Genomic DNA, 23195 nt, shown 5'->3' on the forward strand with positions numbered 1-23195 from the left:
CATAGAGTGTTCTGCCTATGTTTTCCTCTAAGAGTTTGATAGTGTCTGGCCTTACATTTAGGTCTTTAATCCATTTTGAGTTTATTTTTGTGTATGGTGTTAGGGAGTGTTCTAATTTCATTCTTTTACATGTAGCTGTCCAGTTTTCCCAGTACCACTTATTGAAGAGACTGTCTTTTCTCCATTTTATATCCTTGCCTCCTTTGTCATAGATTAGTTGACCATAGGTGGTGAGGGTTTATCTCTGGGCTTTCTATCCTGTTTCATTGATCTATATTTCTGTTTTTGTGCCAGTATCATACTGTCTTAATTACTGTAGCTTTGTAGCATAGTCTAAAGTCCGGGAGCCTGATTCCTCCAGCTCCGTTTTTCTTTCTCAAAGTTGCTTTGGGTATTCGGGGTCTTTTGTGTTTCCATACAAATTGTGAAATTTGTTGTTCTAGTTCTGTGAAAAATGCCATTGGTAGTTTGATAGGGATTGCGTTGAATCTGTAGATTGCTTTGGGTAGTAGTGTCATTTTCACAGTGTGGATTCTTCCAATCCAAGAACATGGTATATCTCCCTATCTGTTGGTATCATCTTTAATTTCTTTCATCAGTGTCTTATAGTTTTCTGCATACAGGTCTTTTGTCTCCTTAGGTAGGTTTGTTCCTAGGTATTTTATTCTTTTTATTGCAGTAGTAAATGGGAGTGTTTCCTTAATTTCTCTTTCAGATTTTTCATCGTTAGTGTATAGGAATGCAAGAGATTTTTGTGCATTAATTTTGTGTCCCGCTACTGTACCAAATTCATTGATTATTTCTAGTAGTTTTCTGGTGGCATGTTTAGAATTCTCTGCGTATAGTATCATGTCATCTGCAAACAGTGACAGTTTTACTTCTTCTTTTCTGATTTGGATTCCTTTTTTTTCTTTTTCTTCTCTGATTGCTGTGGCTAAAAGTTCCAAAACTGTGTTGAATAATAGTGGTGAGAGTGAGCAACCTTGTCTTGTTCCTGATCTTAGAGGAAATGGTTTCAGTTTTTCACTATCGAGAATGATGTTGGCTGTGGGTTGTCATATATGGCCTTTATTATGTTGAGGTAAGTTCCCTCTATGCCTACTTTCTGGAGGGATTTTATCATAAATGGGTGTTGAATTTTGTCAAAAGCTTTTTCTACATGTATTGAGCTTATCGTATGGTTTTTATCCTTCAATTTGTTAATATGGTGTATCACATTGATTGATTTGCGTTTATTGAAGAATCCTTGCATTCCTTGGATAAACTCCACTTGATCATGGTGTATGATCCGTTTAATGTGCTGTAGGGTTCTGTTGCTAGTATTTTGTTGAGGATTTTTGCATCTATGTTCATCAGTGATATTGGCCTGTAGTTTCCTTTTTCTGTGACGTCTTTGTCTGGTTTTGGTATCAGGGTGATGGTGGCCTCATAGAATGAATTTGGGAGTGTTGCTCTCTCTGCTGTATTTTGGAAGAGTTTGAGAAGGATAGGTGTTAGCTCTTCTCCAAATGTTTTCTAGAAGTCGCCTGTGAAGCCATCTAGTCCTGGGTTTTGTTTGTTGGAAGCTTTTTAATCACAGTTTGAATTTCAGTGCTTGTGATTGGTCTGTTTATATTTTCTATTTCTTCCTGGTTCAGTCTTGGAAGGTTGTGATTTTGTAAGAATTTGTCCATTTTTTTCCAGGTTGTCCATTTTATTGGCATAGAGTTGCTTGTCATAATCTCTCATGATCCTTTGTATCACGTATAGAATTACTGTTTTTGCTCTTACTTCTAATGTTAGAAAGAGTGTTTAAATTGGGGGGTTTCAATGCTTTTTCCCCCTAACTCTTCAATGATAATTGTTATTAAAAATTCAACTTTTTTTTAATGATGACACTCAAGGTTAGGTCATATAACTTCAGTAATGGAGATAGAAGGTGAGCAAGATCGACTAGGCATGCTTGGGCCTCACTTCCTTGGAGTGATACAATGGGGACGGCATCCAGTGTGTTCTCTCACACCCAGTGGAGCATGGCCCTCATCTTTTTTTCAACTCTTATTTCATTTCCAGCATGTAGTGCACATCACTGTGGGAAACCTTGTAAAGAAGATTAAAAACTGTAGAAGGGAAAGCCAGTCTGTAAGCACCTTGTTAAAATAAACCACTTCTTCCTAAGCTCAAGACAGCAAGAAACAGTTTAATAACTATGAAATAAATTCACCACCTGTTTGTGCAGCAGTATCAGAGACTTCTAGCAAACATAAAAATGCTTTGATCCTTTTGAGCCAGAAGAAAATTATGAAGCTCTGAATTGATAGTTAATGGGGAGTCTGGGGACACTGATCAAAGAAAACTGTTATTATTATAGATGAGAAGTTAAAATATTTGAATATAAGCTACTCAGTACATCGTACTTCTTTCAATGCTGAATTGCATATTTAAAAATTCAAATAGTCTTGTTATGATTAAGCTGTATTTTATTATAGCTTGTACACCCCAAAATAAAAAACTTTAAAATGGTTTTAAGCAACTGTGTTTCTTTTGTTAATGGCTTTCAAATTATATAGTTGAGATAGATTGAGGGGGCAGTGTGTAGTATATATTTTATAGGAGCCCTCTAGGTTACTGTAAACTCAGTTGAACAGAATTATATAAATGAGAGAATGTTTTAACATTCTTTCATGATCTTTAGGAAAATTTCCCATAAGTTTTTCAATTATACAATAACATTATATGATTGTAGATTCCACTTTAAGTACTCTAATTATACAGCTGAGAGGCTTAAAGACAAGGATACCAAAACTTTTATTATAGCAAGGGGTATGTTTATGGGCATTTTACTGTAAGTATTTGAATATTTGAAATGGAAAACATAAGAATCACTTGAAAATTTGATTCTGCTATGGGAGAAAATGCTTCTATGTGAACAACACACGACACAAAAGATAAAGTTCAGTGTAATTTTGGAGTGAAAATCTAGACATTTCCTGTAGATTTTACTTATCAAGAAAGAGGATATTTATTTTGTAACTGCATGTTCTGGATTTGAGCCACGTTCATGTGTAGTTAATAACTCCTGCCTCTGAAGTCATAGAGAGGCATTTAACAAAATATGTATTGAAATGCTTTGGGAATAACTCTGCCTAAGGATGTGGAAGTATAAACAGGAAAAAAAATCCCTACAAAAGAGGACATCTCATTAAAAAATATGTTGATTAGTTGCAAGAAAGACAGAAGGAAAGGCAGATCCCCGCCTTCTGACCACATCCATCCAAGCCCAGTGCCTGGCATTGAATATTTGCTCTTAAATGTGGCACCCTTCCATCCTTCATTCAATAACAACTTCCTCTTGAAAACAGCAGAAAATAGTAATGCACAGACCCACAAAGGAAGCATTACAAAGGTAATGGAAATATCTTTCAGTACTTAAATCAGCCAGTGATTCATACTTTATTAAAAAAACAAACAGACAAACTTTTGAAATTTAGTCAAGTCTTGGATATTAGTTTCAAACCAGTTCCTCAGAAACTTCACTGAAGAGGAAGAAGAGAGTTTATTAATTTTTGAATTGGCATATTATGGAGATAGCCTATAAGTTCAGGCCCTCATGTCTGACTTGCTCCATAAGTTAGGACAGAAATCCCCACCTTGCTAAATGACTGCAGGACCAGGCTCATGGCCTGCGCCCCCAACTCAACAAGAATATTTAAAGGAGAAGGCAGCTATAGCTGCAGAAGTGTTTTGTGCTCTACTTATGAAACTGAATTCTTTGTCACGTTTATAAGTAAAAAAAAAAGATACTGGTAGGCAAATGAGTCACATGCAAAGGAGCCATTCTACCTCTCTGACATCATCAGTAATGGTTAATGCTCTCCTGTGCAGTGCACAGTCTCTTGAGAACTTCCAGTGCATCCTTAGAACAAAAGGATGTGTGCTGATTGGAACACAGGGATCTGTTTTATCTTACATTAAAGTATGCTAGCACTGAATTTTGATTCATGTGTTATGAAGTACCATTTGAATTAGTCAAAGTTGAGAAACTTAATTAAGAATAATGTCTCTTGTTTTTTCCCCCACAGAAATATTTACAGGACTGAGCAATTTGATGACTAATGGACATATTTAAAGGCCATCTGGTATGGATCATGGCAACCAAAATAAATAAATAAATAAAATTTGTTACCGTTGGCAAGTTCTTATTGCAGTAGAATCATATGCTGAATGGTACCCCTGAGATTTTTTAACATTATATATTCTAATAGGTACCTAGCCAATTTTGAGTTACAGGGGAAGAATACTTCAAATTGACTACCTGTTAGAAGAGATGAATCCCAAACAAACCCACGTGCAGAAAATGCCATTCAATTTCGTGTGCCTTGCTAAAAGAGAGACTTAAAAAACAAAGAAAGGAAGAACAGGAAAGGAAAGGAAAGAAGAGAAAAGAAAAGAAGTAGCAACGTAGTATATCTGAGTGTGGCAAACGCTATGCTATGTGTAAGATGAAGTTTACCTTATATAAAGAATGGGTGCACCTCTGGGGTCACAACACAAATGACTTTAGGGTATAGCTAGTAATGTTAATGAGAAAAACTGGCCAGATGTAAAAAACGACAACAAAACAATTGGACAGACAAAACTGCGCCTCAGTGTTGAGTGTCAGTTAAAACAAGTACCCTTGGCCTCAGGATCTGGGAATACATAGGGAGCAGAAGGGGCTAATTGTTCCCATGTGGAGATATGGGTCCAGTGATGCCAGATTTTTTACAACTCTTCAAGAGACACTTTCTTTGTGAAATCTTTTCGTTTTGAAATGTTTACTCAGAATTCAAATTCAAGGGAAGAGTTAGGAAAAATTCTTGCAAGCCAAACAAAATCTACTTTGGGGACTAGATTTAGACCCTTGTTATAGATCTTCAATTTGTTCTTTCTGAGTTAGCTAAGTGAGTTATGTTTGTAAGGTTGTAGAGGAAGTGTTAATGCTTCCTAATATATGAATAAAAAAAGAGACTAGGTTACATTTATTGCTGAGCAGGTATGGGCTTTAACTGTGACATCAGATTGCCTGTGTTTATATTTTGGCTGTGTTCCGTGGGCAAGTTACCAATACTCTGTATGTCCAGTTTTCACTTCAGTAAAGTGGGAATGATAATGGTACAGATTTCATAAAGTTGCTGTAAGGCTTCAGATGAGCTAATCTATATATAGTGCTTATTAGTACAGTGCCTGGCATATAGTAATTGCTCGATAACATTGGCTGTTGTTACTTCACAATAAAATGATATTCAGAGGATTTGCTTTTTGTTGAACTTGAAGAAAACATCCCCTAAGAATGTAGAGAGTTTGTTTTATGTTGAAGAATATGCGTTAAGAGGATAGATTCTGGAGGCTGCAAGCCAGGATTTAAATCCCTACTCTACTGTTGTGTAACCAGAGCAAGTTAATTAATTTTCCTAAGCTTTAGATCTGTTATCTATAAAATGGGAATAATAACTGGTACTTAAGAGTCATAAGAATTCAGTGAGATAATAACGCATAAGGTCAACATCTGGCATATAAGTCGATAAATGTGACTTGCTGTTATGAATATTCTTTTCCCATTCTTTAGAAGTTCCATATTTGCGAGCACTTTTTATTCATTCATTTATTTATTTATTTTTAATGTGGAATCTCTTTTAAATTTTATTTTTTTTTTTGGTTGTGTTGGGTCTTTGTTGCTGCGTGTGGGCTTTCTGTAGTTGCGGCGAGCAGGGGCTACTACTCTTCATTGCAGTGCGTGGGCTTCTCATTGTGGTGGTTTCTCTTGTTGCGGAGTACAGGCTCTAGGTGCATGGGCTTCAGTAGTTACAGCATGTGGGATCAGTAGTTGTGGCGAGCAGGCTCTAGAGTGCAGGCTCAGTAGTTGTGGCACACGGGCTTAGTTGCTCTGTGGCATGTGGGATCTTCCCGGACCAGGGCTCGAACCCGAGTCCCCTGCCTTGACAGGTGGATTCTCAACCACTGCGCCATCAGGGAAGTCCCTACAAGCACTTTTAAAAGTCAATCTATAGAGACTTCCCTTGTGGCGCAGCCTGCCAGTGCAGGGAACACAGGTTCGAGCCCTCGTCTGGGAAGATCCCACATGCCACGGAGCAACTAAGCCTGTGCACCACAACTACTGAGCCTGCGCTCTACAGCCTACGGGCCACAACTACTGAAGCCCGCATGCAGCAACGAAGACCTGAAGCAGCCAAAAAAATAAATAATATAAATAAAAATAAATTTATAAAAAAACCAAAAAAATCCATTTGTATCTCATTATATGTATTTGAAGGAATTATATCACCTAAAAATATTGAAGTATAATTGATTTACAATGATTCAGGTGTAATTATATCATTTTATTTAAATTAAGCTTTATCTTAATGAACCATATTACAACAGTGTTTTTCAACAAGGGCGATTTTTTTTTTTTTTTTTTTTTTTCTTTTTGTGGTATGTGGGCCTCTCACTGTTGTGGCCTCTCCCGTTGCGGAGCACAGGCTCCGGATGCGCAGGCCCAGCGGCCATGGCTCACGGGCCCAGCCGCTCCGCGGCATATGGGATCCTCCCAGACCGGGGCACGAACCCGTATCCCCTGCATCGGCAGGCGGACTCTTAACCACTTGCGCCACCAGGGAGGCCCAACAAGGGCGATTTTTGATTTGACCTTCTAGAAGATATTTGGCAATGTCTGGAGACACTTTTGGTTGTCACACTGCAGGGGGTGCAACTGGAATCTAGTGGATAGAGTCCACAGATGCTGCTAGGCATCTTGTAAGGAACAAGACAGTCCTCTGCAACAGAGAATTATTCAGCTCAAAATGTTGCTAGTACTGAGCTTGAGGAACTCTGCATTACAGCTATAACTACCATAAAATTTAGTTTGTAAAGTTCTTGCCAAGGAAAAGAAGGAGAGTTAGTTATATTTCAAAACACAACCTAAACTCAGATAGAAATTAACACATAAATTGAAATCTGTGGAATCACATTCAGTATTTTAAATATAAATATGTATGTGTATAAATATCCTTATTTTCTTCTGGCTACAAAAGTAATATAAGCTTGTGAAAGTTAAAAGACTGCAAAAGCATGTAAATGGACAGTGAACATCCCCCCCTCTGTTTTTTTTTTTAACCTATTCCCATTGAAGACCATTGGAAATCTAATTGAGTTATATTACTTCAGAATTTTAAATACATGTGTATACTGTTCTATAATTTGATTTTTTAAAGTTAATGTCTTTCTTTTCTCTTCCTGAAAAATTCAGTCCTAGAGCTGTTATGTGGGGCAGAGCAAGGTAGGCGTTCAGGACGGGTGGCCTGGCATGGGATATCATGGCCCAAGCAGGGTGAGGAGAGGGCATCCATGTGTGTAGGCATCCCAGTGTAAGGTGTCAGCAAAGGCCAAGTGGAATGAAAAACACAAGAAGCAAGGCCTGGTGGAGGGTTCTGAGCCCAGATGAGAGAGGGCACAGAAAACAAGGAAGTGCTCAGAGGATGATGGGACATGTCAAAAGGACACAAAAGCTAGCTTAAAGGAGTCACAACTGAGATACTTTGAGCATCAAAGTAAGTGAAGTAAATAAAGTTAGTAACAGATTAAAACCCACTGAATAAAATAAGAAACTTTGCGTCCATTATGATATAATAAATAAATGAATAAAATGAAAGTTTGATGAGAAATGGAATATTTATAAGTCAATAAATAACCTTTCCACCAAAAAATATTACTTAAAAAGGGAAAAATGGTAACTTTACTGTGGAAAAGCCTGGAAGATGTCACCTTAATTAATTATATGATCAAAGTTAACATCATCAGTAGTGGGACAAACCAAAATTGCAAGCCACCTAATAAGATGCTGTGGTAGCCAGCTTTTCATCTCCTAGTATTCATGCCCTGGGGTAGTCTTCATCCATGCTGAGTTTGGCCGACATGTGTAATGGATAGCATATTATAGAAGTGATGGTATGTGACTTCTGATGTTTAGTCCCAAAAAATTTTGCTTACTTTGGGAGAAGCCAGCTGCCATGTTGTAAGGACATTCAAGCAGCCCTAGAGAGAGGGCCACATAGTGAGGAGATGTTGTTTTTGCCAACAGCCAGCACTAACTTGCCAGCCTTGTGAGTAAGCCATCATGCAAGCAAATTCTTCAGCCCCAGTCAAGCCTTCAGGTGACTGCAGCCATTGCCAACATCTTGCTTGAAACCTCATGAGAGAATCACCCAGCTAAGCTACTTCTTTACCCAATGCACAGAAACTATGCAAGAGAATGTTTATTGTTTTCAACTATTAAGTTTTGGAGTAATTTTATATGCAGCTATGGGCAACTAATATAGTGCAGTGAAAAGAACACAGCGTCACTTCTGTGATATTCCTGCTAGAGATGCACAACCTGAATCTAGTCCTAATAAGCAGAAAACAAACACTAACTGAGAGGCATTCTGCAAAATAACTGGCCTGCAATCTTCAATAGAGTCAAGGGCATAAAAGTTAAAGACAGAAACTGTCGTGGAGTGAAGGAGACTAAATAGAGACTTGACAACTTTACATGCAATTGTCCATTCTGAACTTGATTCTTTTGCTATAAGTGATACTATTGGGACAGCTGGCAAAGTTTGGAGACTGAGGATTAGATGATAGTAATGTGTCAATGTGAATATTTTCATTTTAATGATTGTATTGTGGTTACATAGTAGATATACTTTAGGAATTACACACTAAAGAATTCAGGGGTAATGAGACATCAGGTCAACTCTCAAATGGTTAAAGAAAAAAAGTTTTTTGTACTGTACTTGCAACATTTCTACAAGTTTGAGATTGTTTAAACATTTTTTTAAATTATGTAAAAAGAAAACAATGTGTCATGGAATATGACCTCGCCTATAAAAATAGATCCACCTGTCCTTTTTTAAGGGATGTATGGTACCACCCCCCAAATTTTACCTATCTCTTATTGATGGCATTTAAATTGATTCCAGTTCTTTGCTGTTATAAACATCCAGTTATCTGTTATTATAAACAATGTTAGTAAATATCCTCATAAACATATTTGTGCCCTTGTTCTATTTTTGCCCAAGAATAAATTCCTAGAGTTGAATTTCTAAGTGAATGGATATGCATCCTTTAATCAGTTTAATCATAAGTCATTGTAGGAAACCACATAAAATCTCCTTGAAAGAAAATGAAATCAATAATTTGGTCATTATTTTCATTTGTTTTTTCCCCCACTAGAAAGTAATCTCTATGAGTGGAAACTTTATCTGTCTTGATCATCACCATTCCCAACATTAAGATAGTCCTAGGCATTCAGTAAATATTTGTTGCATCAACAGTAATAGCAAACATTTATTATGTGTCTGGCGTTGTTCTAAGGATATGAGTTCATTTATTCCTTCTAACAAGCCTATGAGATAGGTGGTAGGATTATTTCCATTTTGCAGATGAGGAAATTGAGGCAAAGAGAGGCTAAGTACTTGTCAGTTTCACAGGGCTAGTCAGCGGTGGAGCCAGGAGTCCAGGAAGTTTTTCTTCAGTTTACAAGCTGTCAGCCTCAATGTTATAATGGTTCTTTCTTGTTGATAAATGAATCAGTAAGTGAATGGCCAATATATTTATTTGATTCTTTGATCAATTACAAATTTAAACTATCTTTTTGGGTTTTTTTCTTTTTTCAAATAAAAATGGAAAAGAATGGACTGCTCACTTTGTAAAAGCCAAATGAGTTTTATGGTCCTCTGTACCAGGCTGTACTTACTACATAATAGTACTGCTCCTGGAATTAATATTTGTACAGGTATAAACCATACATCATTTTTACTAACAATTTATTTATAATGTGTAAACAGAATATTTGCTTTGTATTGCAAATAAAATAGTAAATCTGGGTCTGCAGCTTGAGTCTAGGAGGCAGAACCTTTTTTTTTTTGTTTCTTTTTGCGGTACGCAGGCCTCTCACTGTTGTGGCCTCTCCCGTTGTAGAGCACAGGCTCCGGATGCACAGGCTCAGCAGCCATGGCTCACGGGCCTAGCCACTCCGCGGCATGTGGGATCTTCCCGGACCGGGGCACGAACCCGTGTTCCCTGCATCGGCAGGTGGACTCTCAACCACTGTGCCACCAGGGAAGCCTGAGGCAGAACCTCTATTACTCGTTTTTCAAACATCCTCCGCTCCCCATTTGGGCTCCCGTGCCCTGCACTTGGAATACACACTCTCCGTCTCTCACAGCGGAAACCCAACCACACTCAGGCTCTTGCTCAGAACCACCTCTTCTACTGAAGACTGCTTTACCTCTCTCTTTTTTCTTACCCTCCTCTTGAAGATTGAAATGATCTTTCCTTCCTCAAAATTCCCTGAGTCCCTTTTATAGTACTCTCACAGGAATAGTACATTCTAAACATACCTTATATTACTTGTGAGAAGATGAGGATCTCCCTTAATAGACTACATTCTCTTTTACTTTTATTCATTTTATAAAATTCCAAAATATATTATATTTTGTAGAAAATATGAAATTAAGTATGTTTTTCTGAATTATCTCAAGGAAATCTATGTTGAATTTTTTTATCCTAAACAAGAATACTAAGATTTGAATATTTTATATATATATATATATATATATATATACACATACATACATACACACATTTATTCCACAATTATCAGTCATTGTAAAATAACAAATGAAATGATTAGACATGATTTTTTTTCATATGATGATATGTATTTTGTCTTTAGTTTACAAAGCATCAAGAACCAGAAAGCATAATTAGTTTTCATTTCTATAAGACCTTTTGTTCTGTTCATGGCTGCAAATAGCAACTTTTGCTTTTCCCCACAACTTCAGTTCCCTTTTCTTTTAGTGGGCGGTTCAGGGACATCAAAGGTAATAAAATCAATCAGAGGGATAAGTGGAATTTTTTTCAAAGACTAGTACTCAAGGATGTGTTCCTGTTAGAGAATTTTAATACTAAATTTGTTTTCAAGTGTTTGTGTAATACCAAATCTCCCTGCCAACTAGAAGAAGGACTGTCCTTGAATCCTGTTCTGCATGAAATAATAAAATATAATCCCTTCTTCAAATATATTTAAAGAAAAAGAAGAACTTCAGGGAATGTTAAGCATTGTCATTTTACAGGATTATATTTTGTTGTAAACAAAAGCAATAGCATAGCCTTCAGGCCAGTTGTTTCTCTTCCCCCATAACTTCTTTCCTTTACCCACAGGATTCAGACAAAACTAAAGGATTTTGTTCTGAAAGCTCACATAGCAAGCCAAAGAGAAAGTTCAAACAAATATCATCAGTCTTTTAAAAATGTCATTGCTTGTGTAAATTAACTGTGGTCCTTGGTAGCTGGTGAGCCTCAAGCATCCTTGTATAGGTTGGATATTCAATCATGTTTTATTTGTATTTGGTGTAAGGTATGTTTCTTCTAGAAAGCAATGACCATGAACTCTTCTGATTTAAAGTTTAGGTCATGCTTTTTTGTTTGTTTTAGCTTAGTGTTTGTTTGACTTTTTGTTTGTTTTGTTTTGTTTAGATTAGCTTCAGTATCTTGTGATTTCCAGAGGATGATTTAGAGGCTAACTTATTATTGTGGAGCACTTCTAATGATCTTACTGATTTTTGCTTCTTACTGTTATTCATCTGGCCGATGGATTTATTTGTGATTCACCAAATCATGTTTATAATTAGTGATTAAAATAGAACTTTAAGACATCTTTTCCTTTGAATGTATTTTTATATTGTGAATGATACATTTTAAAATAATACCTTGCTAAAATGTACATACTTGATACATAGTCTGAAATATATTCAGAACAAGAGGAAAGTCTAAACACACATATTTTAAATTTTAGCCTAGTTGAGTCCTCTTGACAAAATGTTGAGATGTTGCATTAGTTCCGTATGGCCTGTCATTTATATTAATGTAAAGGTTTTGATCATATCCTTTGTATATAAAATTCATGTGGGAGCCAGCTGAGATTCTCCTTACTGCTTCTAATTGTATTGTATTGTAAGTCTCCAGACCTTATTCAGGAAAGAATATCTTTTGGGAGGCATGCCTTATAAGTAAGGAATTATTACTGTATATTAGATGCAGGATTTTTTAGTAGGTGCTTACATTTCATATATTGTGTTAGCTGTAGATTTTTGATTTGTTTTAAAGTTTTAAATTCTGAGAACTTCAGCGATTACTTCTGTGGTGATCATTCTTGGCAGAGGGTATCTTTCTCCTTGGATCTATAGCTCTGTGATGCATATATGTAAACATGCCTTTGTTCTCAAAATCTTTCTCTTTCTGATTACTGTTGTATCCAAGTGCTTTGCCTGAGCCTTAGTTTCTTTTTTTCCTTTTCTTGTGCCTTAGCCTATCATTTGTGTGAGTATCTTTGTTTACATTCAGCAGAGGTATTAAGTGCATTTTTGATAATAGAAGGGAGTGACATAGGAAGTAAGGAGAAGAAATCCGGAGCCTGGGTTGGATGTGAGGTAAAAGGGGGAAAGAAGTAGAAGAGAAAAGGAGAGAGTGGGTGTGAGGGAGGAGGAAAGAGGAAAAGGCAGAACAGGGGCTATGGGGGGTGCTTGAAATCTTGGGGGCTGGTCTTGGGGGAGGGAGATCAACAGACCAGCATTTTCACCAGGCTTGGGCTCAAGCTTGTGAAACTACTAATGTATTGAAGAACCTCAGCTGGGATTTGCTGAGCACAAAGGCTGTAACGTGTTAGTCATCCATTATCTGCTTCTATTTTTGCAGGTTCTGAATGATGACTGACGCGGGTTTGTGTGATATCCCTCACAGTCCCTGTCATCCCCGAGTGATAAGGAACACTCACGTCTAGCCCCAGCACCAGGGCAGAAAGCTCTGAAGGGAGGAGAGCTTCCGCTTGCGGACCTGACAAAAGTACCGCCTTCCCACGGGGTTCTGCCTGCGGCTTTTGATCCAGACACCTCGCAGCTCTCGCAGGCAGATGGTGTGTGGCCGTCGCCGGACGCCCGCCGCTCCCCGGCCATGAAGTAGCGGCTGCTGGCGGCGCTGCTGCCCGACCGCCGGCCCCAGCCCAGCGCTGCGCTGCCGGGTCCTCCCGGCGGGGCCGAAGCGGCGTGGCCATGGCTGGCTTTCGTAGACTGCTAGTTCTCCTCCTTGTTTTTCAAAGCAGCTGTTTGGGTTTCAGAAGCCCACTTTCTGTCTTTAAGAGGTGGGTGTTTGTTTTTGTTTTTAAACAGGCGAAATGTTTGGATGGTTTCTGTGCATGCTCCTGAAAAATGTAATCACTTATGAACCGGAGTGTTGGAGAAATATACATGGTTGATTAACTTTGCTGAAATCACTTGGAATTTTAGCACAATAACTTCTTGTAAAAGTCCCCCTTGCAGAAAAAGCCCACTGTTTTGTAGCCAAGCTGCACTGGCTTTCAAAACTCCACTTAGAAGTTGTGATTTCCAATACTAATCACTCCCTCTTGGGGAGATATTTCAGAAACTACAATATAGTCGTTTAGAGTTGAATGCCTTCTTGTTTATAACAGCCCGAAGAATAAAATATAAAGGTAGGTAACTGGTGGGGAGAAGCAGATCATGGACTGTAATAGCTCACGAGAAAACATTGAGCTGTATACACGCTCCTCATAATTACTATGTTAAATATTTATGCACCTGTACATTTGTAATTCAATCACAATCTTCCCCCCACCCCCATAAAACTCCACCTCTTAGCAATATTACTGTTGGTTTTTTGTTGCTGACTAGTAATACTGGACATTCATAAAATAGTCACTTACTGGCTTGTAGTTAATATTTCTGCCATTAGAGGATTGACAGGCTGTGATAATTATAATTTATTTATACTGTACTTTCATTAACTAGAAACAAATGTATATTTGACAAATTTTTATTGAATTAAGTTTTAAATGTAGGCTGCTAGGTTGCTTTGATTATACTTTGCTCTCAAGTTGGGTATATATTGTTCTTGAACTATACAATGCAGTTCTGAGAATATTATAGAATGTTATGTGGTTATTACATCTTTTCATTGGGTCTAAATCAACAATCTTTAAAGTCATAGAATTCCTTTTTTTTTTCCCTTTCTCACGTCCAGGTAAGATACCATTATGTTCAAGGATATTGAGATTGTCTTCTTTTTTCAGGTTTAAAGAAACTACCAGATCATTTTCCAATGAATGTCTTGGTACCACCAGACCAGTAATTCCTGTTGATTCATCAGATTTTGCATTGGATATTCGCATGCCTGGGGTTACACCCAAACAGGTGAGAGGAATTCTTATTTCATTATTCACATGTTCTGTATACAATCTATAATTAAAGCAAAGAAACTGCATTTACAGCAGTAGTAACGTGTTTGAAAAGTAGGCATTTGCTTTCAAGACTCCTCAAATAGGGCTAGAATAATTGAATATTATAAAGAGGAGTAAATTTTTTTTTTTTTTTTTTTTTTTTTTTTTTTTTTTTTTTTTGCTGTACGCGGGCCTCTCACTGCTGTGGCCTCTCCCGTTGCGGAGCACAGGCTCCGGACACACAGGCCCCGCGGCCATGGCTCGCGGGCCCAGCCGCTCCGCGGCATGTGGGATCCTCCGGGATCGGGGCACGAACCCGTGTCCCCTGCATCGGCAGGCGGACTCCCAACCACTGCGCCACCAGGGAGGCCCAAGAGGAGTAAATTTTTTAAGGTAAATCTTTCAGTTAAATTTCTTTCTAAAAAGTTTACCCATATTATTTGTGTTTTGAAATGTAACCTTGAAAATTTGTTTTGAAATTCTCAGTGAAGTAATAGCCTTCGTAATGCAGCATGTAAGTGTATATTAAAATATGAAAAATTATTCTAATAAAGGGAAACGATATTGAGCAGCTGCCTCTAAGAGATTAGGTTGCTTAAATACCCTTCTATCGCAGCCACAAGTTGAGAAATAAAAGCATGTGTTTACTGCCAAGAATTTGAAAAATAAAACATTCCACACTTTTAAAAGTTTAAAAAAAACTGTTCATGCAGGTGGTTGATTGTGAGTTTTCTTTAGCATGATTTGCTTGTCATAAGATATATATTTTGAAGTAGTAGCAGAATTCATACCACCGTGACTTACACAGCATTTTGAGTAGAACTGGGTTGTTGCTAGGGCTTTCCCTATTTTAGGTATACATAAGGAGCTCAAACCCACTGCTGTCATGTGAGCAAGGTGTTTCATTAAGCATAAGAAGGCCAGAATTAATTATGCTTTTCAGCCAGGCAGTGCAGGGATTTAATTGCGTCATTAAAAGATAGTCTTCCTCTTTTGAAGGGCTGCAGAGACAGGGGAAGACCTGGGTGTTGTAGAGCTGCAGTGGCTGATGACTCATTGTTGCAGATAACATTCTAGTTTTCTTTTCTTTCTTCTATTTTAAAGTACTGAGAAAATAAAGGTATTCTACAGTATTGGGGAGAATTCTTTTGAAATTGACATTCAGAAGCTCTAAGAAAATACACGTGGTCTTTTTGAAGGACTAAGGATTGACATGCATTTATGTGAATACAATACACGTGTATGGTCTAAGTATCTATAAATAACTACTGTTGTCAAATTGGCCCTCACCTCCTCACCCCTGCCCATCCACAAATGACCAGGCAAATAACTTTTCTGTATGTTTAGTTGTTAGTGTCCTGGCCTTTAATTTTATAAGGTCTTTATTTAGTACTTAGTAAAAAGAGATATAATGAGATTGGGAATAGGAGAGAACAGTGATAGTTGCTCACTTATGAAATGTGATTCTTCTTTCTCTTCTCACTTTTAAAAGTGATTTTTCCTGTATATTTGTTTAAAGTGGCTTTATATTGGGCTTCCCTAGTGGCGCAGTGGTTGAGAGTCCGCCTGCTGATGCAAGGGACACGGGTTCATGCCCCGGTCGGGGAAGATCCCACATGCTGTGGAGCGGCTGGGCCCGTGAGCCATGGCCGCTAAGCCTGCGCGTCTGAAACCTGTGCTCCGCAACGGGAGAGGCCACAACAGTGAGAGGCCCGCGTACCGCCAAAAAAAAAAAAAAAAAAAAAAGTGGCATTATATTCCTTTTTAAAAATATTCATGGGACTTCCCTGGTGGTGCAGGGGGCCTGGGCTTGATCCCTGATCAGGGAACTAGATCCCACATGCATGCCACAACTAAGAGTTTGCATGCCACAACTAAGGAGCCCGCCTGTTGCAACTAAGACCCGGCACAACCAAATAAATAAATATTAAAAAAAATTTTTTTCACTAATTAGTCTTTAAGCACTCTTTTCCTACAAGAATATCATTATTTTCTCAAATAATCATTTGTTGTAGTTTGTTATTATTGTGTTTCTTCTTCTCATTATTTTACAGTAAAAACATTTAAATTATTTAATAATAATAATAATAGGTAACTGTGTTGGGGTGAACATTCTCAGAAAGAGTCCTAAAGGAATTGATTATAAAAGAATGAAAAGGAACTCTATTTTCATAAAGTAAAATGTCTTAACTCATTTTTTTGTAATCTTATAATTAGCAAAATAACTCTGTGGAAAAAAGAACATATATTAATAAGTAAATTACAGCTTGTCATTTTGCACTAGCTGCATTCAGCTTTGCCTCATGCAGTGGACATTTGCTGGTTGCCTTACCAGAATACAGTTCCTTATTGCTGCTTTTCTGAAACCGTGTGGTTCCTGGAGCTGTCTACCCAGGATCCAGAGGTGGAGTACATAGACTAGGATTAGCAAATCACTGCATTCCACTTCTCCTTCCACAATGACTGGTTGAGAAGAAGGTGTGTGACCTAGACCAGTCCAATCAAATCTTTTGCTGGGAATGCATGTTTTTGTTGCATGTGAGCAAAGGGCATGTAGTCCTAGGGTCTGCTGAGTTCATGAGAGGAGCCATGTCTAGAACAAAACTAATACCATAGACGGCAATGCAGAGAGACTGAAAGAACAGAGGTTCTTGCTGACGTTGCTACTTAGGCAGTTTTCCTTTATGTTAGCCTTTCTTGTTTCAACCGGACTAAGTTGGGTTTTCTCTGACTTGTAACTGAAGCTGCCTAACTGGGTAAGTGATTCCCTTGTTCTGTCTGGTCAGCTCAGAACTGGTTGTTGAATGTTTCTTCCACTTTCCCTACCACTTTCTATTGACCACATGCCACGAGTATTTACTGACTTGATCCGGCTGACATATAGGTCATATACCTAATAAACCTTCATGAGAAGTGGTAATTATTACTCCTGTTGAGTGTACCCAGGAAGAGATGGATACAGAAACCCCAGAAACGCTTTCCTCCTAAACTCTGTGTTCTTAGTGAGGAAGATCCAGAACTGTGATAGTGTGAATACTTTAGGTGAAGAAAGTATTCTTTTCTTAAAATGCAGATGAAACTAAGTTTAATACAGATCCTTAAGAGGGAAGGAGCTAAGAAGGCAAGGAAAGAAAGAACAACTATTAGAGGACAGAAATAAACGATGGAAGGGAATAAGAACAGTTGGCCAAAAAACATGGAGAAACTGATAAAGAGCAACAACAAAAAAAAAAAGGAAAAAGAAATCAAGAATAACTATAATATGAAGACCAGAACATTTTAAAAATCATATAAGGAAAGCATAGAAATAAGGAAGGGCCTTGAGAAGTTAAAATGTATTTTTTTAATGGCAGAAGATCAAGAGGAGAAACAAAGGTTAAGGAAAGAAGGAACTGAGGACCCAGAACTTGAGTTGTTAATTGAGGCAGACCAAGTTGGTTAAAGAGATATATTCACTCAACAGATTTTTTTTTCATAAAGTAAATCTTAAGTTTTGGCAGTAATGAATGATGCATCAGTGAATCTGATTTAAGTGTTTTCCTTGGGGAACTTGAGATTGTTAGGTAGGCTTGGATAGCGAAACACGCAGATGTAGAGTAGAGGTGGAAAGAACCTTAGCTATAATTCAGATAGTACAACTAACTAATTTTGTTGATGGAATACAGATCTAGATTGGTGTCTTACCAAAGAGTATCCAGTCATGTCAGACCTCTGAGATGCGGTCCATTCAGCCATACCATAGACTTCAAAGTAGCCTTTTAAAAAATTGCTCCCATTAAACCAGCTTCGGAGAGCCTAGGGAAAGTAGTTTATTATCTATTACAATGTCCATTTTATATTCAAAGTGAGCTCACTCTGTCTTCTGACTTGAAATTAAAAAAAATAATTTCCATCCTCTTTAATAAATTTCTTGTTAATCAGTGTTTTTCAGGCTTTGGGAAGATTAGGGAGAAGCATAAGCAGCTTTTAAGTAGCCTAGAATAGAGGTAAAGTAAGTAGAATGTGGTATCTGATGGCACTGGCTTCAAATCCAGAGCCTTGAAGTGGTGATATTTTGAGACTCTTTCTTTTAGCACTTCTTCTTCCTCATTTGATTTTCTTTCTAACCAAGGGCCCCTGTGGGTTTTTGCTGTCACCAGCTCTCATATCAACAACAAAATAATTTGATAAACTGCCAGCTCATAGTCATTGTAAGGTGCTATCATCAATTTGATGTGTTAACTATCCCATGGGGGTTTGATTATAAAATAAAATAAATAAGACATAATTACAGTGATTTTACATAAAGTATATTGTCTCAATATCAGCCAAATCTAGTGGGCTAGAATGTAGGTTTTGGAACCAGGCCGACAGCATTTTTGTCCCAGCTCTTGTAGTGTCAACTCAGGAATTTTCTTAACTAGCTGGTCCTGCTCCTTTATCTGTAGACAGACTAATAATAGTACGTACCCAGGGTTCTTCTGAGGACTGAGCAAGGTAATACCAGTGGCATTGTTCAGTTGCCCTGTATGTGCTAAGTTCTTATAAAATATGAATTCATTGTTATTTTGTGTGTTGAGGGAAATGTGAAAGAGCCTTAAGATGAGAAGGAAATTGCCAGCCCTTTACTTTCAGTAATTACTTCATGGAGAAGGTAAGACATCATAATAAGGAGAGGAAAGGTGGCCAATGAAGAAAAATAGGAAGTATGAACCGGGGTAAAAGAAACCTGGGGAAAGTAAGCAAGGAAGTAAATCTTTCAGTGTGCTTATTCTTAAGTAATTTCCATTAAAAATAGCCCTTATGATCAGAGAATGAACACTGAGAATGGATGTATGTTCTTCTCAAAGTTCTTATATATCTTTTATGCCTAGAAAAGAAGTTATCAAAAGGAATTTCATAAGTATGAAACCTTAATTTTTTTTCTATATTTATTTGAAATCAGCCTAGATTTCCTCACTTTGCTGAGAACTTTGTACATTGACCTTATTAAAAAATTACTCTTATCTAGTGCAAGCCCTTTCAAATTCTGTGTTTACATAGCATTTTATTTAATTGTTATTTGTGCCACATAGGTCCTCTGCAGTCTTGGTTTAAGGATTCACAAATGTAAACTAATTTGTAAAAATTATAATTTTACAAAAATTAAATATTTTCTCTTGAACCTAATAACTTGAAACCATGTAATAATTGAATTTCTTTCCATTAGGATGTGTTAGGCTGCCATTTTCTTCCCTTATTTTGGGAGTGATTTGAGAACTGTGAAGGAATACACTGTTTCCTTTCTGAACCTCCTGCAAATTATGGTCTCATTCTTTATCTTTTGAAGAGTCACAGATCATGCTTTAAAATCAGAAAGCAGTCTTCCTCTGTGTTCCTAAGTACAAATATCTATCACCAGGAATGAAAGAAAATAGAACAATTCTGAGTTTAAAGATCAGACACCCCAGAGCAACAAGTTGAAAAACTTGAAATTAGAGCCTTAAGTTGTCACTTATTTTAAAATAATGGTGAAAGAATGTAGTTGTTGAAATAAAACCAGAATGAACAAAATACTCCCTAAAAAATTTTCTCAAGAGCTTCCCTTTGCTTTTTTCTCCCCAATGAAGAACCATTAGAAAATGTTTACTAATACATTTTAACTTTTTCGTTTTCTAACAGAAGAAGGGAGAAAGTCCGCTTACCTCCACAAGGCATGTACAACCACATAATGAGAACCCACCCAGCTTTCACAGGCTTTTCTTACTGCACTAGTTTAAGAAATCAGTTTTAAAATATCAAGCTATTATTATAACATCACTTATAAACAGCATTTCCTCAGAATATATGCTTATCAAAGAGGTAATACACAAGGTAAATGCAGAATTGTTGTGTTGCTTTCATTTTATGTTCAGAATGCTGATTAAACTTTTTCATGTAAAGTCACTTACTTATACAGAAGTTTGCCTTATGGCTGATCTGGGGGATATTGTAGCATGTTAAATATATATATATATATATATATATATATATATATATATATTTTTTTTTTTTTTTTTTAAGAATCAATTTTATTTATTTATTTTTGGTTGCGTTGGGTCTTCGTTGCTGCACATGGGCTTTCTGTAGTTGTGGCAAGCGGGGGCTACTCTTTGCTGCGGTGTGTGGGCTTCTCACTGCGGTGGCCTCTTCTGTTGTGGAGCACGGGCTCCAGGCACGCGGGCCTCAGCAGTCGCGGCACGCAGGCTCAGCAGTTGTGGCTCGCGGGCTCTATAGAGCACAGGCTCAGTAGTTGTGGCACATGGGCTTAGTTGCTCTGCAGCATGTGGGATCTTCCTGGACCAAGGATCCAACCCTTGTCCCCTGCACTGGCAGGCAGACTCCCAACCACTGTGCCACCAGGGAAGTCCCAAATCTATATATTTCTAATTCAATCATTATGGGGGGAAAAAAAAGTGTCCCTAGTTAGTGTTTAAAATTCAGGACAAAATTAGAAAGGAGCCCAGAAAAGTGAGGCTTTACTGGAATAATTTTCAGTTCTTCGGCGTTTGTAATTTACTTGTCTCCTCTCTAGTTATTAGTATGTAATAATATTTGCATTTTTAAAAAATAAAAACTCTTTTTTCTTTTGGACACAAAAATTAAAGGAAGGGAGACACCCCACACCTCCATTTCTCCATTTCCCCTCACAGGCCAGCTTGACTTTCCGCTTAAGCCTCATTACACAAAAGGAGAAAATTAACCTCAACCTTCTGGGCATCAGCCGTAGGTTATCTGTTATACTCATTGTAGAGAATGGATCCGAGCTCTTCCTAAAGCAGCTTGGTGATTGCTGGAAAATGCCAGGGGCTATCCCCACCTGACTCCAGAGCTTGAACTTGCAACCCCCATGGATTCCCTGACCATCTCTGTGTGATTAGCAATCAGTTCCTTCTTACCTTCTCTAGTCCTCTGGCCTGTCTGCCCCTACACCTCTTCTGATTCAATCTGTACACTTGAACAAACATGGCTAATGGGATTTGACTGCGAGAAGCTGTCTGGAGAATATTAAGATTTGTGAGGCCAAGAGTGTGAAAGACAGAAGTGGTGGCTCCAGTAGCGAGTCCTGCACCAGTGCGTTTCTGTTGCAGGAAAAAATAGACTGTGAGTGAAAACTGCTTCCATTAAGTCATTGTCTTAAAATGAACATGACTTATGGCTTTTAGTGTTTCTTTTTCCTCTGTTCTTAGTTTTTTCTCCCTTTATGAAAAAATAGAAAGAGCATGGTAATCTTGTTATTGAAGAAGGGAAATCAAGAAATATCCAAATTCTGGACTAGTATTTGCTTTTTATTTAGGAAGACTTAGGCAAAGTGTATAAAATTCCAAGATTTGGAAAAAGAGCAACAAGAGATTAAAGTGCTATACTCTTTCCCTTCCCCAAACTGAGGACGTAATATTATCTATTTTACCAATGGAGAAGCTAATAGCAAAGAGAATTTTGTGATTATTAGAAAGGACGGTTACCAGGCCCTTTTTTGTTTACTTAGCTGCATCACATTAAATTGTTTTTTCCACTTTCTCTTTTGAACGTTCAGGATTGGTATAATTTAGGATGCTACATGTCAAATTCTTAAGTTGTATTTATTTGTATAATTCACCCCTTGTTTTAACAGCAAGGCTCAACTAGACAAATAAATAGAATACAAAAATGTTAAATGGATCTTGTAAATGGCAAATTAAAGTTTCATGTAGCTCATTGCTAATTGTTAAGTTTAAATTATGATGCTTCACCTTTATTTTTACTAAAACCATTTTAATGTCCACTTAGGGAACATATGGTTGAACTATTAACAATGTTTGCCACTGTGAGAATAATCTAAACATGTCATATATCTGATTTCAGAGCTGCAAATATACATTGACCATTTTTTCCTTTCTTTATTAAAAATGAGAAATAAAAAGGAGACTTTTATTTTCAATTAATGTTTGATATTTTTGAATTAACACAAGACCTAAAGAGGATATTAGAAAAAGTAACTACAGTGTAAGAGACCCCCTGATGATCACCTGTTTTCTCAATAAGATTTAGAGTCCTTTTTGTTTTCTTTTTTTCTGGTAAATTTTTTAAAGGAGAAAACATTTATTCAGTGCTCATTATGTCACGCTACTGTATTAGGCACTTTACAAGCACTGGCTCATTAATTCTCATAAAAACTTGTGTTCAAGGTACTATCATTCCAATTTTTTTGTATGAGAAATTGAAACTAAGGGAGATTAAGTAAGCTATAAATCCATAGCCAAATAGCCAGTAAATTGAAGAACAAGGATTTAAATACAGATTTATTTGAATCTGAGATGCATGCTTATTTCATAATTCTGTGCTGCCAATCTATTAATGGCCTATGTGTTTCCCAGAAAATGTTACTATTATAGACATTTTTTTATTACACATATATTGTAAAATAAAAGCTTCCTTTAGTTAAAAAGACAAAATATAAATTACTGGCTCCATCCTAAATTGTTCATCCTAAATTGTTCAATAACTTTTTTTTGGTTTGTTTGTTTTTTTGCGGTACGTGGGCCTCTCACTGTTGTGGCCTCTCCTGTTGTGGAGCACAGGCTTCGGACGCACAGGCTCAGCGGCCATGGCTCACGGGCCCAGCCGCTCCACGGCATGTGGGATCTTCCCAGACCAGGGCATGAACCCGTGTCCCCTGCATCGGCAGGTGGACTCTCAACTACTGTGCCACCAGTGAAGCCCTGTTCAATAACTTTTAAAAAATATCTTCTAATGTCTATTCAGAAAGAAATGCTACTAATCTGAATTCTGATAAAAGATTCCTGATCACCTGGCTATTAAAAGACATATTGCAATCAACCTAATTCAATTTATTTTAACACAATTTTGAATTATTCCTGTCTAAATCTAAGCCAGAGATTAGAAAATTATTTCTTAAATTGTC

At 37.4% G+C, this 23195-nt stretch overlaps 1 protein-coding gene across 14 annotated transcripts in view; it reads left to right on the forward strand.

Moving 5' to 3' along the window:
• Positions 1–23195, forward strand: part of PAM (peptidylglycine alpha-amidating monooxygenase) — a 309920-nt gene that overhangs the window by 131827 nt on the left and 154898 nt on the right. For 13 of the 14 annotated variants that reach the window (XM_060093202.1, XM_060093205.1, XM_060093201.1 and 10 more), the window contains 2 exons: positions 12757–13198; positions 14147–14267. In XM_060093202.1, coding sequence (XP_059949185.1) covers positions 13110–13198; positions 14147–14267 — 210 coding nt within the window. In that variant the 5' untranslated portion in view covers positions 12757–13109. Of the gene's footprint in view, positions 1–4093; positions 4119–12756; positions 13199–14146; positions 14268–23195 lie in introns of those variants that run through there. The other variant, XM_060093203.1, reaches the window with a different exon arrangement.

The sequence above is a fragment of the Mesoplodon densirostris genome, chromosome 3 (assembly GCF_025265405.1).
Source record: "Mesoplodon densirostris isolate mMesDen1 chromosome 3, mMesDen1 primary haplotype, whole genome shotgun sequence".
Classification (NCBI taxonomy): Eukaryota; Metazoa; Chordata; class Mammalia; order Artiodactyla; family Ziphiidae; genus Mesoplodon; species Mesoplodon densirostris.